The sequence below is a fragment of the Rutidosis leptorrhynchoides genome, chromosome 3 (genome assembly GCF_046630445.1).
Source record: "Rutidosis leptorrhynchoides isolate AG116_Rl617_1_P2 chromosome 3, CSIRO_AGI_Rlap_v1, whole genome shotgun sequence".
NCBI classification, from domain to species: domain Eukaryota; kingdom Viridiplantae; phylum Streptophyta; class Magnoliopsida; order Asterales; family Asteraceae; genus Rutidosis; species Rutidosis leptorrhynchoides.
In genome coordinates, this window is record NC_092335.1 from 179,192,503 (window position 1) to 179,206,496 (window position 13,994).

The 13,994-nt window shown below is 34.9% G+C and overlaps 1 protein-coding gene across 1 annotated transcript; it reads right to left on the reverse strand.

Annotated features, from left to right (window-relative positions):
• Positions 1 to 4,875: 4,875 nt before the first annotated feature.
• On the reverse strand, positions 4,876 to 6,057 carry LOC139900662 (trans-resveratrol di-O-methyltransferase-like). Its single transcript, XM_071883424.1, has 2 exons — positions 5,308 to 6,057; positions 4,876 to 5,181 (listed from the first exon to the last, which is right to left on the reverse strand). The coding sequence occupies exons 1-2, from the start codon at positions 6,055 to 6,057 to the stop codon at positions 4,876 to 4,878; spliced, it is 1,056 nt and encodes a 351-aa protein (XP_071739525.1).
• Between the last annotated feature and the right edge of the window lie 7,937 nt (positions 6,058 to 13,994).

Consider the following 13,994-nt stretch of genomic DNA (forward strand, 5'->3'; position numbering starts at 1 on the left):
GCTAAAGGGAATGTTTATGCCGTTGTATAACCCACACATATATAAGTTTAAGTACTCGTGCCTAGTATGTAAAACATAAAATCCGCATGTATTCTCAGTTCCCAAAATAGGTTTAAAGTAAAAAGGGAATGCTATAACTCACAATGATATGTAGCGGTAAAGTAGTAGTCGGGAAAGGTGTGTAAGTAAACGGTCCGAAGTCCTCAACCTAAGTCAAATAGTACTAAGTCAGTAAATCGTCTTAATAGGTTTAAAAGTATGTAATTAAGGTCTTAAGGGTCATCATCATTCATCATTAAACAAAAGGCGTAAAGTAGGTTTCGTTTATGAAAGTAGTTTAAAACAAAGTCTGACTTCAGTCAGTCACCACGGATTCTACCCTTACTAAATTAAGGTGAGACCAGTGGCCATGGCTCCGTCTATGAGTCCCTTAAGTGTGGTAAAATTTACAGAAGCAAACTCGTCTTGGTTTGACCGTGGCGACGGTCTAAGTGCGAGTAGGTCAGAAATTTCTGCACAACGTTAAAGGACATAGTGACGATCGGAGGGCCATAAATCCTAAACCGTAACTCGGATTAAGACGAGTCCATATGAAAAGTTATCTACTAGAAAAGTTCTATCTAAAAATCATGGTTAGAATAGCCCAGGTCTTCTGTTCTGTTACAGAAATAGCAGGTCGGTAGGTTTTGGACAGAAACAGTAAGTTTAAAAGGGTTCCGGTGGTCTTGGTGCTTGATGTTCATCATGGTTTTCGTCCTTGATGTATATAGCTTCAAGTGTACAACTCATTGATGTATCTACATCATCTTAACCAAGTCTTGACCATCATAACCCTAGTGCAAGTCTAAGACATGAAGCACAACTCACTTAAGAGTTGTATGAAGTTTGATGAACCAAAGTTATATCAAAGTCTTAGATCTAACACCTACATGAACTTTAAAGCTAATAACAAGTTACAACTTGAAAGTAAACTAACTAATCAAGATCATAAGTAGTAGAACATAGTTCTTAGTTTGATCTTGAAGATCCAAGACTCAAAAGTCCAGATCCAAAGTTATATTTAAAGAAAACTTATTTGTGTGTTCTTGAACTTTCAAGGTTAACTTAATTTGTTCAAGAGATATGAGATCAAGACTAACTTGTAGTACTTGACCATATAAACTAACTACATGAAATTAAAGTGCATAAAATGAAGAAGTAACTAAGTAAACATGTAATTTGTTCATGGTTGTTCATACTTTAAAGATTCAAACCAAAGTTTGATCTTTAGAAAGTAAACTTTAAAGTTTACTTCATGAACTTCAAGTATGAATTTAATCAACACATGAACTTGCAATCTTTTAAGAAAGTATATTTAGAATCATAACTAGTAAGTTATGTTCTTGAGTGTTCTTGATAAATACAAGAAATAAGAAGAATCAAACTAGAAAGTTTATTCTTGGAAACTAGTAAAGAATAACTAACAATTACATGTAACAAACTAACAACAAGTAATCAAACTACAAATTACAAAAGATGATGATGATTTGTGAATATGAAATTCGGTTTTAGCCAAAAGAAAAGGGGAGAAAAAGATGTCCTTGGTACTTACAAGTAAAGGAAAGATGAGAGAAAAATATGAGAGGAAAGTAAGATGTAAGTTTGAAATGAAGTATGTGTGTGAGATTACAAGTAAGTGATGTAGTAAAAAAAAAATAAAACTCTCCTCTACACCCCCATATGGCTGACGGCCTGCTGCAGAATAAAGGGGGAGAGATGAGTTGCCTACAAGTTCCTTGAGTGCAAAGTCTTAAAAGTTGGATAAAGAGGTTGCATGCATGGGGATTATGTGTAAACTAGATTCCAAATGAACAAAACTAGCTAGTTACCATTACAAGTAATACTTACAAGGAAGAGTGGGCTAACTAAGTCCACTAATAATGTTGGGTGGGCTTATAAGCCCAAGGTCATAAGTCCATAACACTAATAAAGCCCAAGTTCACTTAATTAACAAATAAACCAAATTAAAGCCCAAGTAACTAACTAATCACCATAGTTAATTAAAATGATTAATAAAATTAATCATGAATGTAAATAATACTTGAAAATATTATTCGTGCAAGTTTCGTGTGTCACAAAGACGTTTCGGGCACTTAAAAGTCAAGTTCGGGCAATCATGGCAACATGTAAATGTAATAACATACATTCGTTTAATCACACGTATTAATAATAATAATTATTAATAAATAAACGTTGGAAATTCCAGGGTCGTTACATTTGGGGTCTATGAATTCCTAACGTAATTTGCTACAGAATGAATTAATGAGATTTATGGAAGCAATGGCTGCTGAAGATAATGCATTTTCAATGATGATTCACTGTTGATGGATGCTTGTTATAATGGCGGTGGTAGTAAGCAGTCACATTTCGACCATTTTCTAGTTACTTTGATGCATATTTTGTGTGGTCGTAGCCTGACGAATAATTTAGGAGTGTTTATCTTTTATGTTGTACGCATATATTGATGTAAACGCGTGAAACTTGTCATTCACATGAACTTATGTGGATGAGGTATTCATTCTCAGTTTCTCAGGAACGGAAGTCTCATTCATGCTGATGAAGGCCATGTCGGTTAGAATGTCTATCCATACGAGTGATTGTTCTTATTCGTACGAATCAAGGCCCGTTCGTAAGAACATGCCTAAAGGTCTATATATCAGTTTCATGTGCTCATTAGAGTTGAGAGTAATACCCTCACCTGGTGAGCCATTTTTGGTGATTTAGAAGTAGAAGAGATCATGCTCGATCTCCCCGTGGCCAAACAGTGTTTATCAGTTTAAAAGATTTGTAGTTTCAACATTTATTAATATATTATTCGTTTATCTCTGATTCATTGTTTTTCTCTTCTGTCTTGACTTTATGCTCGATGTGTAATACGATTCGTGTTACTGGAACAACAAATTGGTACGATACAATCAAGCTTTTGTTTATTGGATTAATTTATGATTAAAGACGTTAATTTGGGTTTTTATGTTCATCATTTTGTTTAGGTTCAAATCTTCAATTTTGATGTTGTTTATTGAAGATTGAAGTTAGGGATATGTTTATAGGCTACCTTAGAGTGTTTTTGTGTGAATTATTGGTAAACAAAAACTCACGAAAAACATCAAAACCACCATCTAGGTTGGCTGGTGCGGCTGCTGCGATGCTGCTGTCATGAGCTTCGTACATACGAACGAAGCCTTCATTTGTGCGAACGAATCAAATGTTCATCCGAATGAATCGAATGTTCATCTGTGCGAACAAAGTTGTTCATCCTTGCGAACAAAGCAGTCAAAGAAAATTCGTCTGGAGGAAATGGCTATGCAAATCTAATGGATGACCTCCTTCGTTTATTGAATTTGCAGAAATGGTGAATGTATGAAGAGCACGAGAGTAAAGTTATTGTGGGATAATCAAGAGTATCTTATTATTATGGGCCAACAACATTAATTTTTTTTTTTATCTTTTGCACTTTGTTGATTCCGCTTTGTGAAGGAAATCTAAATTTTTTTGGAATATTGATATGCATGATGCCTGCTATGTTTAACATGTTCAAGAAAAGTTGAAGAAACTACATAATGTCAATAGTGATTCGACTTCAATGAGTGTAGACTTGATGTTCGAAATTTGAGTATTCAACGTATTCTGGAAGACTTTTGACGGAGCTTGTAATTCAGAAGATTATAGTACTACTGCGGAGATTGGTTGGAGATTGCAAGAGGTGTTTATAGCAATTTGCCAGCAACGTCCAAGGAGAAATTTGTTGATGCATATTTTGTGTGGCCGTAGCCTGGCGAATAGTTTAGGACTGTTTATCTTTTATGTTGTACACCTGATTGATGTAAACGTGTAAAACTTGTTATTCTCAGGAGCTTATGCGGATGGAGTGTTCATTTGCACGAATGAGAGTGTTATTCGTGCAGATGAAGGCCTTGTCGGTTATAATGTCTATCCGTACGAATGAGTGTTGTCATTCATACGAATCAAGGCTCGTTTGTGCGAAATATATATATATATCGGTTTCTATGTGTTCATTAGGATTAAGAGTGATACCATAACCCGGTGAGCCGTTTTTGGCGATCCAGAGGCAAGGCAGGGGAGATCATGCTTGATCTCCTCATGGCTAACCAATGTTTAATTTCGACATTTAGTAATATATTATTTGTTTATCATGGATTCATTATTTATCTCTTCCGCTTGATCTTATGCTCGATGTGTAATACGATTCGCGTTACTGGAACAAGTTATGAACCTGTCTCCATGTGGATCGAATATGGGTCGGGTTTTACAGAGTATTTCTGCTTTTGGCATTACTCCTCGATCTGCTTTTAGACCTCTCATGTTGAGCACCATTGAAACATGCATCCATGGTAACTTCTCAGCAAAGCGTGATGCCACCACACTCGCTAAAAACATGAGAGATCATATTCTCCCAAAACAATAATAAAAGGTCTCAGTTAAAAGTTACACATAGTTTTAATTTCGCAATGTAACACTAAGTCCTCTCATATATCATGTATCATGTGTATAACATGAACAAAATTAAGAATCAAATCATTGGCCTAGAGATATCTAGGTAAGCTATCAACCTTGACGTTGCATTATTTAAAGATATTTATGAATATTCGGGATACAAGTGTGTTTACCTTTAAAACAATAACACAAACAAAACAAAAGTTGCTTCAAAACAGAGCATATAATCAAATTGTAATACTCAATCATATATCAATGAATGACAATCAGATAACAAAAACGACAAAAATAAACTATAAGTGAAAACATAAAAAGAAGTTACAATTTTAGTAGCTTCTTCAGCTTTTATTTGAGTGGAAGAAACATTTGTGGTTTAAGTACCTAGTGGTAAACTTCAATGAGAGACCTAACTCCTAAAATGGGAGTAACTTTATAGTCACTAAGACCAGCATCATCAAGTAAAAGTTTTGCCCACTCTTTTTCAGTCCTCTCCCTTCCTGTTAGGAATGTCATCATAAGCATATCATAGTAGAGTTGAGTCTTATATGATTCATCATCCCGATTGTTGTTCTTCAACACCATGTCTATGATGATTAGTTTCCCTCCATTTTCCTTGTTCGGAATAGCCTCCTTGCATTGCTTCAGTATCTTTATGCATTCTTCATCATTCCAATTATGAAGTATCCACTAAAAAACCCATCAAATTTGGACAACATAATAGTTCATTGTTACTTCTAATGTAATTTTACAAAAATGTGTTGACATACAATTTAAATAATATAGAGAATAGGATAGCAAAAAGTGAAAGAATACCTTAAGCAAAATGGCGTCCGCTTTGGGAATGACTTTGAACATATTTCCACCAACATAGCTCAAATTCTTACTTCCGACCAAACCATCAACAACATGAGGAAGATCAAAGCACAAGCAACTAAGATCTGGAAACACTTGGGCTATGGATTTAGCAACCGTCCCAATACCACCTCCAACATCAACAATTGATCTTAACCCTTTAAATGCCTGCCCATATTCCTTAAGAACAATGCTTGTAACAAGCCTTGCATCACAAGCCATAGCTTCATTGAAGAGATGATTGAGCTTCGGCTCTTGGCTAGCGTAATCCCAAAACGTCCTTCCATGAGTTGTTTCAAAAGGAGTGACATCATCATTTTTGAACCATTCACTCAATTGTTGCCATGGATCCATTAGTATTGGATCCAACACGGCCAACAACAAAGGTCTAATGCTTAGTGGTTCATCCCTAAGAAGTAAGCGAGAAGCATGAGCTACTAAATAACCTTCTTCTTCCTCCACCAAGAAACCGGAGTGAACTAGGATGCGCATAAGTCGATAGACAAAATGTGATCGCTCTTTGTTGATAGAGAGGGCTCCGACTAACTCAGAGAGCGGCATTGGTGAACCATGACGATTTATGACATCAGGTATTTGCAGCTCAATGGCACATTTGAGTGACATCGAGTTTATAAAGCTAAAAATGTGGTTCCATATATGAGCTTGAGAAAGAAGTAAGTCTTTAGACATCTCACCGTTTTTCATTGGCATTTGTATAAGTGATAGTATTTTTGGCATGATTTAACCTTAAAAGACCTGTTCTGTATATAGGAAGAAAAGTAATACATGTGAGAAATAAAATAAATAAATAAAAAAGGACCGTTTCAATTACTTGTGTATAAGCTTTACTTATCTGCTAGCGTTAAAATGTGATAAATTACCACCGAGGCATTTGCCTGAGTGTGGTATCGCGGTGGTGTTTAACACCCTCGCCGGGTAAGAGGTCCAGGGTTCGAACCTGGCTTCTGAATGACCAAATTAAACATGGACTGAAATAGGTTCCATTGAGGTCAGCCCAAAGGGAAGGTTTTACCGACCCGATCCGGTACTAAGGTCCGGCCCGTCTGCCCCTCGGGATGGTTTAAGGGTTCGGATCTCTGTGATCGTGGTTCGGGTTCCCTGCCCGAACGTGTGTGTGTGCAAATGATGACTAGGCTTCGGTCCGAACTGATGCAATCTTGCCGTTCCAAAAAAAAAAAATTGGATAAATTAACAGATGTTGACCCTCAAATTGAAATCAGAAAAAAGGTGAGAACGACACGTTCAACTTGAGGACAACTTTGTGTGTGTATAATACTTAAAGTTGAACTTATCCATTAACTTTTCCAAATTAATGCCAAACATGTTTCTTACACTTTTTGTAAAATGATTTAGCTTTTTTTTTTTTTTTAAATGCATACGGTGGTTTTCAAAAGTGCTCACATTCGAATATTGATGCAGTTCTTGCAATTTTGTTTGTTATATTTTAGATTAGAATCAATTTTTACAAGAAGTGTAAATATATATTGAGTAGGTAGGAAAGAGACAAGAGGCGATTATCCCGTTCAATCATCATTTATCACGACTCTTCGGTGTAAGTTCCTTGGCTCATCGACTACAAAGTACATCTTTGCCTCCTACTACTGATTAAGTGGGATATCATTCTAAGTATGGATGACAGTGGATCAGATATGGATCGGGTGCGCCTATATCCATATCCATATCTATTTAATTTTTAAAATTCATATCCATATCCATATCCATTTAAATATAATCCATCCATCCATATCCATATCCATATCCATATCCGTTGGATTAATCGGGTTATCGGGAACGGATGTTAAGTTTTCTAAAAATATTCCTTTAATGAAATAAAATCATCAAGGCGTTTATAACAAAGATGTAGGATATATGAATTTAATGCTATTCACATTGTTATATTTTAACAACCTATATCTTTGATAATATTTTAATAATTTATAGTTAGTGGATATATCTATAGATGATAAATTGTCATCCATACCCGATCCACTAATTTTTCACATCATCTATATCCATAATCATATTCATTTATCATCCGTTTAGATCATACATATCCATATAAATGGATCGATCAGATGGATATATGGTGGATCACATCCATTGCGCGCCTTCCATAATTGTGAGTGTATTAAAATTATTGTGGGCCACTATTTCTCAATACATTGTGGGCCACTATTTCTATATATATTGTGGGCCACTATTTCTCAACATCTCAAAGATCTAAATGGGTCAATTGGACGACGGACCCACAACAAATCTTTAGAGTATCTTAACAAAATCTATCTGATGTCTATGTTGAATATAATATAGATAGATACTCATAGTTATTAATCTTTGCCTCCCAAAAGTTTAAAAAGACAACGGGCAATGTCATTTATATCCATTTAATTTTTTATATTTATTTTTGGATTCAATTAATTTAGTTTATCCATTTATACCCATATGTAGGTTTGATATTTATATGTCAGTTTATGCTAATTTGTACAATCAATAAATGACATATTACTTAAAGTAATAATTTTTAATAAGTTTATACAATCAAAAATCAACATTACTACTTTATATAATAAAAAGTTAATGAATAACTTATTAAATTTCAAAAGCATCGATCAAATATTCATTGCTCACTTTAGTTGTAACATGGAGTCACATTTAAATCTCAAGAATTGCAATTCATATGCACTAACCGTAGAACAATAAATGAATGTATGTTAATTTCTTCCCCTTAATAACTAGGTTAACCTTATAAAACATTTTAAGGGAATCACTTGCGTTTACAGAAGAGCGGTGGTACATCGGGGTATTTGGGTTCATGGGAAGAGAACATCGTGGGTTTGAATTCAGGAGTCAATTTCAAATTGTGCTTTATGAGCAGTTAATTTATAGTTTCTCCTAGGAATTTTCTCTAAATTATGCCTTCTGGCAGTTATTTGGGTTTCTTCCTGACACGTGGTCCGGGTATAATTAAGTGGGTGACTTCTGGCCCTGTAAGTGACTCGGAACATGTCGTTCCAAAAAAAATGGGGATATGATTAATATTATTATTTTTGAACCATATGTGCTCATGTATTGCCATGATCCATTACTATTTAGTCGGCTTGTTGTGGCTTGCGACGATAGAGTGGTCTTTGTTCTTGATTGACAACGGTACGACTACTTTAGGTGTTCTACCGAGGCTCGGAGCTTAGCCTGAAATGGTTTAGCTTTAGTTTAGTTTGTTAGGCTAGCAGGTGGCGTTCTCCTATCCGTCACCACCATTTAGTTCATTTTATCTTGCTTAGTGATGTTGATTGTTTATTATTCTTATGTTTATGTTAGTTCTAGTTTGTTTCTTAGTTAATGAATTTTCCCTTTTTGATGGGACCGTTTGTTAAGTTACGGCTAGGTTGGATTGCTTAATGTATCAATTGTACTTGTTTGATGTTGATCGGTTAATGTTATTACATTTTTTTGTAAAAAAAAAAAATGAAATGCTTAATGTTTGATGGCTCTTCCTTTAACAGAAATTGGGATGAGAAAGATGATCTAGCAAATAGCCTTCTTTTATCTATTCATCATTAGTTGTTGGTCCCTTGTTCACCAATACGGATCTTTTGATCATATACAAGCATCGATTAACGTTTAAGAACAAGATAAAAGATGAACATTATGAACATCAAGAGATAAAATCAATATAATAGATAAATGTCGAGATTACAATATTGATTTAAACAGAGAAACATGGGTGGCCAGGGGAGATCGAGCATGATCTCCCCTATGCACTGGATCGCCAAAACGGCTCTCCCAATTAGGGTTACTCTCTTCTCTCTTAACCCTAGTGAACACATGAACTGGTATTAATAGGCAAACTAGCATTAACCCTAATGGGCCTCATTCACACGAATGGGCCGCTAGACATTATGGCCCAACCGTTACATATGCTCCTGTAACTGATCAGTTTCACGCGTCGTAAACTAGGTGTACAATGTAATAATAAACGTTATTCGCCCAGCGAAGGCCATACAAATATGCATCAACAAATTCCCCCTTGGACGTTGCTGGCGAATTATTGTAAACACCTCTTGCACTCTTCAGTCAATCAAAAGTCATCCAGAATACATGAAAACCCAAACTTCGAACATCAATGTTTCCGCTCATTGAAGTCGAAATGCTAATAGTTATCATGTAGTTTCTTCAAACTTTACTCGTACGTGTCAACCATAGTACTAATACAACATGATTCCCCCTATGACTGAACTCGATCAAATTCTTGATGTTCTAGTCTTCATACAAACCAATAAGCTTAATATCGTCAACTGTAGAACTTCCCCCTCTCTAATAGCTGCATCCTAATAAGCTTTATAAAGCGCATATCGTCTTGATGACTCAAACATTATAGGCATATAATAAAGGCTTCCATCCCACAAGTAACGATTCCAAACATATCAATAAGTACTCCAATTAGTCAAAAGAATGACAAATGTATGATCCTGTGATTGCGTAACAATAACCCAAAACAAATTCCCTTTGTAAAGCGGAATCAACAAAATGCGGAAGATAAAATATAACGTCACTGACCCATAAATAGTCGTATGCTCCCGACTACCCCACAATAGCATCTCAAAACAAGTGTTTCCGTATCCACTTACTAATTAAGTCTAACGGACAAGGAGGTTGTCCACTAAACTTTATACATCAATACTTCAGTGAATAAAATACTAGAAAGGTTTCGGATGGAAATAATGAATAATAAATGTTAAGGACCTTGGGTGAATATAATTACGAAAGTTGAGGACCAAAGATGTGAAACTTTGAAACTTAAGGGACCAAACTTGTAAATTTTTCAAAGTTGAGGGGCCAAAAATTTAATATTTCAGAAAGTTCAGTGCATAGGGGAGATCATGCTCGATCTCCCCTGGCCACCCATGTTTCTCTGTTTATGGCCCAACCGTTACATATGCTCCTGTAACTGATCAGTTTCACGCGTCGTAAACTAGGTGTACAATGTAATAATAAACGTTATTCGCCCAGCGACGGCCATACAAATATGCATCAACATTAGTGAATACACTTTTTGTAATAAAGAAACCTGAATGAATAAGTATGTTGCCGTCTTGTTTACTGGGAAAGATCATAGTTTAGGTTGAAAGAATGACTATATTGCAGCTATGATGAACGATATGATGTCTAAGGAGGCTTTGTGTTCGGATCCTAACAATGTATATGTGTTTTCTAATAAAGCAGCCAAATCGATCCGTTTTGAGCACACGTGGAAGGTAAACTTTGTAAACTTAAGTCGACGAGCAATAAGGGGTCACAGGTTGGCGGAGAAATTTAGTATCATTTGAGGTCCTATTGTGTTGTTGTTTTTTCCCTTAGGTTGTTCAATTTTGGTCTAGGTATTGTTTTTGTTGGTTTGTAAATCAATGCTAATATTAGAATGTTAATCTATGTTTTGATGATGACATTCCCTTGAGTGATTGACAAGAGTGTTAAAGTAAAATCGCAAGTTCATAAATCTATATGTTCTCTAGCAGACGACTACAACATCTAACGTATAAATCTAAAATGTCATTTTTATAAAAGAAGCATGCGTACGGTTGAAACCACGGATGTACAATCGAGCGTTCATGTTTAGTCTATGTGTTTCTAAAAACAAAATAAATTCTAAAACATACTCGGTCAATGTCACGGCTATTCCACAAATAGACCGTGGTGATACCTGATCAAAACACGCTTTTAAAATTTAATAATCACCTATTAATGGTTAAAACTTCATCTAATATGTATTATATGAGTTTCTAAATAATAATTAACAAGGTTCAATAATTAACAAATTTGAACTTAATTATTACCATCTGATTGAAACCGGCACATATAAAACTTAATGATTTCAACTTGTAAAATTTATACGTTTATGAACGAATTAAGTCTCGCAATTAGAGATGCTATCCTACCATACATATGGTGGGAAAAGTTCACACTTACACTACACTTAGTGTATCTAGTGTATCTTGTGACTAATCTTGATGCCGTTAAGAAATCGAAAGAAAACATTTAAACTAAAGTAGCTTGGATGTTTATGGTTGATAAATCTTGTAAATTTGAAAAATCTGCACAAACATTCAAATGTGATATCTTGGATGTTTATGGTGGACCAATAAGTGAAAGTCTTTCATCTCTAATAGCGACTTATGCATAGTTACTTTTAATAATGACTTTGGAAGGTTGCTATTTGTCTAGGTAAAAAAAACTGAGATTACCCTTATGGAATGAATGACAAAAAGGTAAAAGATGATGGCCAACGGCTTTCTAGCAACATGACATCTTTTTGCAGTTATCTAATAAAGGGAAAAGGTCAAGGAAGATAAGCAGGTCTTAATAGTTATCAACGGATAGAAAATTAGTAACAACATACTTGCGGTATGAATGACCATTGTTTCGTCTGTCTCTTGTTTCTCTTACCTATAAGTACAAATTTTTTAAGACATTGAAGACTCACCTCTTGCACTCTAACTTTCATATATCTACTGATGTCATTCACGCTTCAAAATTAAAGATCATTTTGAGCGAATTTAGCAAATAAGATTCTACACAGTAGGATTAAATTGTAAACTTATAAAAGCATATTCTTTGTCAGTTTACGTGTTAGATACGTCCTAGAAGCGACTTAAGAAGTATAAAGGTTCCACTATTGTGAACATTAAGTTCTTGTGATAAGAGTACATTGTGATCGTGGTGGTTGTAAATCTCTCAATGGGACGAAGAGATTCTTGAAGTGCGGCTTATTGAGGAACTTGTATTGTTATCGGCTATCCACCTGGTTTGGGAATCATAGTAGAACTAACTCTAAAATTAGTGAAATTGAGTAGTGGATCAGGGATGATTACTTAAAATCCTCCTCAACCACTATAAATCCATGTGTTTGTTCTCTTTACTCTACACTTTGCTTTAATTGCTTGTATTAGTATAACTAGTGAATAAACTCATTAAATCTCACTATATCAAGTTCAAGTCTTTCAAAAACAAATCGAATGTTTTTTTGAATAATCAAGCAAGTAACTATTCACCTCCATATAGTTACTTACAATTGGTATCAGAGCGGTTGCTCTAAGCTTTGCTGTTTTTGTAAGTAAATCTAACACTTTGTAATAAATTGAGTTAGCGATCATGGAACAAAAATTTGAAAACTTGAACTATAGTGAAGTTTGTTCCATGCAAAGACCTCCACTTCTTGAAAGTGAAGAATTTTTCTACTGGAAGCAAAACTTTGAGACATATGTACGAGCTAAGGATATTGATATATGGAACATCATTGAAAATAATGATCATATTCCTACCGAGTTAGGAGACGAAAGAAAGACCAAAATAGTCAACCCACGAGAAATTTGGACTAAGAAACATAAAGCCGATGTTGCAAAAAACTATCATCCTAAACGTGTTTTTATAATGCGTTACATAGAAAACATTGAAGACTCTTTATGTTTAAAAGTGCTAAAGAAATTTGGGATAGTTTGATTATAACTCATCAAGGAAATACACAAGTTCTTGAAAACAAAGTAGATCGAACTCCTTGTTGAACAATATGAACAATATGTTATTTTAGATGATGAAAGACTGACTTAGCATATTCTAGATTTAACAATATTTGTTCGAGTTTAAAAGCTTTAGGTATAACTTATACAGACAAGCAATATGTTCGGAAGTTCTTACGAGCAATTACCATCGAGATGGAGACCAAAGGTAACCGCTATTGACGAATCAAAGGACTTAGACAAAGTGTCTTTGGATGAGCTCATTGGAAATCTAAAAGTTCATGAAGTCATCTTGGACAAAGATTATGAAGATGTCATACCCCCAAATAGGTCCGGGGGTAAATATGACTTCTCCAATATCATCACACAGTTATATAAACGAGAACGACTCTAAATGAGACGTTTAATAAAATCAGTAATTCAATTGCAGTGGAAAACGAATTGTTTTACATGGTAAACCCAAATATAATAAATGTTTAACAAATGTTAAAATATAGATAATGTGGACTCCAATGCAACAGCAAGCAAGCAACATAGGGCAGCACATAAGCTATTCTTCACCTGAGACAAACATGCTTAAAATGTCAACACAATGGTTGAGTGAACATCATAGGTTTAATAATTAATAAGTTTAGACGACAAGATTTATTTCAAAACATCAAAATATTCAATATGCCATGAGTTATAATATCGAGCTAAACATTAACCCCTGACACTGTACGGGTGTCGGTAATCATTATTATGTACCCCCTTGACGATCGGTCAATGGGTAGAGACGTCGCTCTCAACAGGCCTACTCACAATAATTAAGCTTGCAACATTTTAATTCCAACAATTAACGATATTATGGCGGGGATTTGCATGTAAGAATACAAGTTAACAAAAGTCTCATGAAGTTGCATATCAAAAAGTTTAGGCACTTGTGTCTAAATTGTAAATCATTTAAAAGTAAGCATGTGTCTCACCCCAAGGTTTATAAAATACGATAAAATGTGTAAAAAGCGGGGCTATGAGTTCACCTTAGTAGCACAGAAGAGTTATTCCACAAGAGAAAAGAATTGAACGGAAGAACGTGATCGAGATCTCAACCTAGAGATAGAATGTATGATCAAA